Source organism: Kryptolebias marmoratus, linkage group LG21, assembly GCF_001649575.2.
Source record: "Kryptolebias marmoratus isolate JLee-2015 linkage group LG21, ASM164957v2, whole genome shotgun sequence".
Lineage (NCBI taxonomy): Eukaryota > Metazoa > Chordata > Actinopteri > Cyprinodontiformes > Rivulidae > Kryptolebias > Kryptolebias marmoratus.
The window spans coordinates 21,883,323-21,889,601 of NC_051450.1; the positions used below are offsets into that span (position 1 = coordinate 21,883,323).

The 6,279-nt window shown below is 42.7% G+C and overlaps 1 protein-coding gene across 4 annotated transcripts in view; it reads left to right on the forward strand.

Moving 5' to 3' along the window:
- Positions 1-212: 212 nt before the first annotated feature.
- Positions 213-6,279, forward strand: part of col11a1a (collagen, type XI, alpha 1a) — a 92,884-nt gene continuing 86,817 nt past the window's right edge. For 2 of the 4 annotated variants that reach the window (XM_037973230.1, XM_037973231.1), the window contains exon 1: positions 213-566. In XM_037973230.1, coding sequence (XP_037829158.1) covers positions 458-566 — 109 coding nt within the window. In that variant the 5' untranslated portion in view covers positions 213-457. The remainder of the gene's footprint in view (positions 567-6,279) is intronic. The other 2 variants (XM_037973229.1, XM_037973232.1) reach the window with 1 other exon arrangement.

Sequence of the window (6,279 nt, forward strand, 5' to 3'; positions counted from 1 at the left end):
TCTTTTGTCCAGTCTTTAGGACTTCTACCTTTAACTAAAGCAGTTCGTAAATATTTTTTTGTCATTGTCACATTTAAAGCCTCTGTCATGGATCGTCCTGAGCTCTGCTCTCCTTCCTCTCTCCTCAGACGCTCAGAGGAGACTAACTCAGACCCGGTGGGAGGATCTTGGGGAGGATTTCCAGCCCCGTGATTTGCTAATCGGGGGTTGGTTCTCCTGTCATTCCCCTGTAATCGTGGCTCAGGTCCGTGGAGCTCACCCAGCCCTCCTGTCCGTGCAGGGAGCGCACTCTGTGTGAAGGCTGGCCGCTGAAACCCCCCCACCTATGGCTCTCTGACTCTCAGGACCACCTTTTTTTTCTTCCTCCTTCGGGATCGTGGAAGGGACGTGAAGAAATAAAAACAGAAAATCCCCTGAAGTCGGCCCAGAAGTTGAACTCACTTGTGGGCGCCTGACAATGGAGATGCAAAGGTGGTCCACAAGGTGGAAAACGAAAGGATGGTTTCTGGATTCTGCTGTTTTCGTCACTTTAAGCCTGGTCCTGCAGGCTGCTCAGGTCCGAGCAGGTAAGAAGCTGTCTGATGGAGGTGACGGAGCCGGATGGGACTCATCTGGACTCAGCACTTAAATTTTACTCTGTAGACTACTAAAGCCAAGTTTCCCAGCTCTGTTACATCTGAACTCTTTTAAAGAAGTCAGAGTCATTAATTGGAGGCTAGATTTTGTTGATATGAACAGTGTCTGCCCCAGAGGATGAACCACCTTACCACTAAACTATTTTAAATAGGTTACAAGGTTAGGATTGAAAGTCTTAATAGTCTAAATCACCTGTGGTCCTGATAGCACAGCCTACAGCAGAAATAGACAGCATCTGCCCCAGAGGATGAACCCTTTTGCCTCTGAACCTTTTGTAAATAGCGTGTATATAGGCTTTATTTTGTTATTTTAAGTACAGCCTGCAGTATGAATGGTCCGCTGGGTGGATGTGAACACGGTTAGCAGGGTGGATGGTTCAGGACGTTTGTCAGACAACATGTTTCCTGCAGCCGCCCGAACCAATCGACATGCCGTCGGAGTGGTGAAATTACAGCTTTTCGTTGTCTCGGTTGCCAGCATTTGGATGTCCCTCCATGAACAACTTCAGGGGACGTAATCCCATCTTCCCGAGAGGAAAATGGGCTCAGCAGGATGCAGAATTAATTTAGGGTTCTGGTGCACCCAATCATTTTTGAGCAGACAAGGTGGCAATCAGCTGGCGGGCAGCATCAAGGTGATACCATCAAAACCAGTGGTTGTCAAACTTTGTACAAGTACCGCCGTTACCCTTCAACCCTGGTTTAACAGATGGGATGGTTTCACACCTCAGACCTACTTCCTCCGTCCCACAACAACTGAATACAACTTTAAGACAACCTAAATCAAATTTTCTCAGTATTCTGCACCTTATAGTGTTAAAGGATCTAATAAGAAAGCTCACTGATTCCCTACAGACTGCTTTAGTTTCCACAAGAGTTCTTGAAATGTTTCGAGTGGTTTTCATTTGGTGTCACCATTGTATTTTGCTTGAACCCATTAGTTTTTTGGCTTTTTGTTGCAGTTCAGCTTAACCAGCTTGTTTCTGTTGAGTGCCACCAGGGGGATCCTGAGTGCCACCAGTGGTACTCGTACCACAGTTTGGGAGCCGTGGGTCCAGACTGAAGTAGGGTTAGAAATGGTCAAACAGGTTCACCCTATCTCCATACTGTCCTGGTCCACACCAAAGCCCAATAGCTGGCTTGTGCAGCCCCCCTCCTCTGCCTCCCCCACTCCCCCAGCTTCCAACTTTGCACTTAGATGTTTGGTCGTCTGCAGGACAAGGCTGAGCCGTGTGATTGGTGGGAAGGCTTCCCCTGTTAAGTACTGAGCAGTTATTTGATGATGGTCCTTGTTGCTCTTCCCTATGATTTCAGAGCCTTCAAAGAGCCGTCCTACGTATGGGTCCCGGCTCGCGGCTTTAATAGCTACTCACCGCGGAGTTCAGGATTACCGAGGCATCACACACCTATAGACGGCTCGCTAAAGATTTACTATTGCATGCAGACACGGGGAGGGATTTTCCTTTTTTCAATGGGAAGATTTTATTTATCCCATTCTGTTGTTTGAACCACAACTTTAGCTACAAGCTCCACATCCTGCTGGTTGGTTCCTGGAACTTCATGTCAGAAATAAAAACTGTCACCTGCACTGTAACTCTCTGGTTCCTGCCTCTTAATATAAACTTGAAGCATTCCGCTGCAGGCTCGGTGTTTAATCGTCTCAGCCGGTTCCTCCTGAGCTCTTTATAGCCATCAGAGCTGTTTCTGCAGGGTGCCCTCTCCAGCGAGCGGCTGCACAGACACGTTTTCTCAGCCCCTGGGGCGCAAGCTCAGATGTGCATTCCAGCAGACAAAGCTAGCGTTTCAGAGTCCTCTGCCTTGATATGCAAAACCTGGAAAATCAGCATTATCCTCATCCTGAGTTTGCTCAAACTTTGATTCAATTCTAGGGAATATCAACAACACGAAGCCTCAAATTTACAAGCGATGATCCCAGCCGGCCTCTCTGTCGTTTCCACGACCTGTTTGGAATTTGAGAAAAGGCTCAAACTCTGTGTCGCAGTACATATGGTCTTATTTTTCACATAAAGGCATACCTTAAATGAGTTAATGTGAGGAAAAGCTAAGCAGGGGGGGGGGGATATATTAGAGGTAGAGAGAGAGAGAGTCTCAGGGAGCTGCAGGTGAAAAGGTTCCTCTTCTGTTTACCAGAAAATTTACCGTCCTGCAAAGATGTTGGAGGGGTTTGTGATGTTTGATACGATAAATGACGAGCTCAGACGCTTTTTGGCTTCGGCCCAGAAAGAAGTTTTATGTTATCTCTAAGAATAAAATGTTTACATTGAGGTGAACCTATAATCATGACAGAGGAGCCATCTTGATCATGAAGGAGTGAAGTTATTGTTTAAGTTGTTAAAGTTTCAAGTTGAGTCTCGAGTCCTAAACTTTTTTTATGGAGTTTCTACTTTAAGTGAAAGTTTAAAGTGTTTTTATGTCACTAATTTCAGATTTGCAGGAATCTTGGTGTCCATCTGCAGCTGCTGTTGGGTTTTATTTTTAATGCTGATGGTTAAATGAGGGTCAGGGGTTTGATGAAGTTTGAGCTCCGTTTGTATCACACATCAGATTCAGCTGAATACGCCATTTTTCACCATGTGACTAATATAAACAGGCTGTAATTTAATTACAGAGTAAAACAATACTTTCCAGATGCTATAACTATTTTTTAAGGTGTATTTATTTAACAGAACAAGCAGCAGTTAAATTTTAATCAGAGGAAAATGAGTACTGATGTATTTAACAGTAAAAATGAACCAAATATTAGTTGTTTTATCTTTTCTACTTTACTTAACCTGTCTCAGAGTAAAACAATGCTTGGTAATTAAAATAAATACCCTTTAAAACTACTCTGACTGGATGTAGCAGCATGTTTTATGTCTAAATTCAAAAAATAAGATGTTTTTATCAGTTATTTTTAAACGTAGTTACATTTAAAGTTGCTTTTTCTACTTTTATATTCTAGCTATCATTTTGTTCTGCTTATGTTAGCATTAACAGCTTGGTTTCAGCATCATTCAGGACTGTTTTTTCACAGAACATGTCATTTCTCTAGTTACATTATAAATGGATAAAATAGTCTAATGATGGTTCTCATTATGCCCTAGTTTAATTGACTTTATACCCATGTTTGTCGACTAAACGCAGTCAGGGTCACAGCTCTCTGCGACACTAAGAAGCTTTAACGTTTGGAAACCGGTGGTGCAAACCCTCCCATCCCAGCTGAATTCTGCCTGTTTGTTTTTTCCCCCTGAGGACAAACACACCAACTCATCAGGGTTTTAAAATCTGCACACACTGACGGATTGGCCAGTGTCGGTGTTTTCTCTTCGGCTCTGTGTGAGCTTCCCAACCTGGTCACATCTGGGACAAACAGGTCTGAAAGCAGCTCCAGACAAACTGACAATAAGCTCTCTAAAGCTGCTCCATCCTCACAGGCTATAAAAGTGTTTGCGACATCGTCAGTCGTGGCGTTTAAACAGAGAAACAGCAGCAACTTAAGGTTTGTTCATCCTCCTCTTTGTTAATTGTTCCCAAACCTTCCAGCTTTTGACCCACAAAATAAGATTCAAAGAGATTTGTGACAATGACAACATAAATAACCTTATTTATTGATGACTTTCTTCAAAATATAGCTCAAGAGACACTTGACATAAAACTAAAAGATTTGTTTCAAACAGCTTAATGAAAGGATTATCAGGAGTTTTGATAAAGACTTTTATCTAACTGATCTAAATAATGTTTTTGGTGCAATCTGCACTGACTTTGACTGTAAGCTATGACCTGTAAGAAGGTGCATCTTTAAATGTAGTTAGAAATATTCATTTTAAGTTGTAAAATGTGTATAAATAAGCAGATGTACATGGAGGAATATCTGCCTGAACAGCAGCTCAGATGTCTTTCAGTTGTTTGAACTGAAGGTCATTTCAGGTTTTGTTTCCAGTTTATTTAAAAAGAAACATGCCTATATTGTTATAGATAAGTGCAAATATGTGATGGAGATGACTGTCAGCTACTACCACATCACATTTTAGCTCAATAATTGTAAACTTGACAGAGTAGCTGTGATTTGCTTCACGTCTAAAACAACAGTTTAATGGATTTTTATCCTTGGTGCTGACTTATAGTTATGTTTATTAGCGGTGTAATGGTGCATGTATTTGTATCAAACCATCATGATACAGACGTCAGGGTCTGGCGTCACGGTTTTGAGTCTTTTTGATTTTTTTTCTGGATCTGTTTACAGTGAAGTGTCTTTTCTGTAACCTGGCAGCTTTAGGTTTTGGTTAGGTTCTCCTCAGCTCCCCTGTTTGCCCGGTCTCTCTCACCTGTAACTCATCACCAATCACCTCAGCTGTTCTGACTCACCAATCCCCCCTTCCAGCAGATATAAGCTCCTTGTCCTCCCTTAGTCTCTATCAGATGTGCAGCGACTCTGTCCAGACATGGGCTTTTTGTAGCCTGTAATGCCTGATTTTGCTTCTGTTAATAAATTGCATTTTGGGGATTCTACCTGCTGCCCTCACCTCTGGATCTACAATCAAATGTCCACATTTTTTACATTTGATGTGTGGATGCTAACTCCCACAACAGAAAGAAAGATACTATCTTAAGTATCTAGTTGGGCTGCGATTGTTGGCAACTATTTGGTGAATGGCTTTGGTGAGAGAGTTCAGAACATGACATATTCTTTTTCAAAACAGTCACATAATTATCATTCCAATCCTTTTTGGTTTCTGTGACTTTAGAGTGCTACAGCTGTATTTCGACAGAATTCAGTGAGACTGCAGCTATAAATTTGCCTATTTTCTTGCAATTTTGAGTCACCGACCAGTGAGATACTGGCCTAAAGCACTCTACGCCAAAGCAAAGCAAGAATGGTGCATTCAGAGGAAAACATTTTCCATTTTCTTCAACTGCTTCTCCATTCTTGGTTGTGGGGAGCTAGTCTCCAGCAGTCACTGTTCGAGAGGCAAGGGACAACCTGGACAGGCTGCAAGTCCATCACTGAGACAAATGAGACACCTAGGAATGACTTAGAGTTACCAGTTAACCGAGCATGCATGTCTTTGGGAGGAAACCCATGTGTGCACAGGGAGAACATGTAAACTCCACCCAGAAAGGTCGGGCAGCGAACCTACAACCTTCTAGCTTGGTGACAGCTCCAACCACTGCTCAAACCACTGCTTCACCGCTCTGTTTCAACTCAGCTGTGTGGGAAAAGTTTCCTTGTTGATCCACTGCAGCCATGAGGAGCGAGAGGTGGAGATACGGCAACTCAAAAGAGACAAAATTCATGTGCTTTGAAACCGGTAAATCCATCACCAGCTTAATGAGCAGCCTGTTTAACATTTTATTTACCTTTTTCTCACTGGAAGATGTCTACAGCACTGTGTAATATATAACACGTATAATTTTCTTTTTCCTGTTGTACCAAATCAGGATTTATGTGCAGCGTTAATGTTCGCAGATAAAATGGGTTCAATAAACAAAGTAATATTTGCATGGGCGAGTGCGGATTGAACTTCTTGGAAATAAAAGCTGCATGGATTCTTTCTTGTGTGTTTTTGGCTCAGAAAACATCACTCAGACACCAGCAGCTCTCATAACAGTGCTTTACTTCACCCCCCCCCCCCCCCCCCCCCCC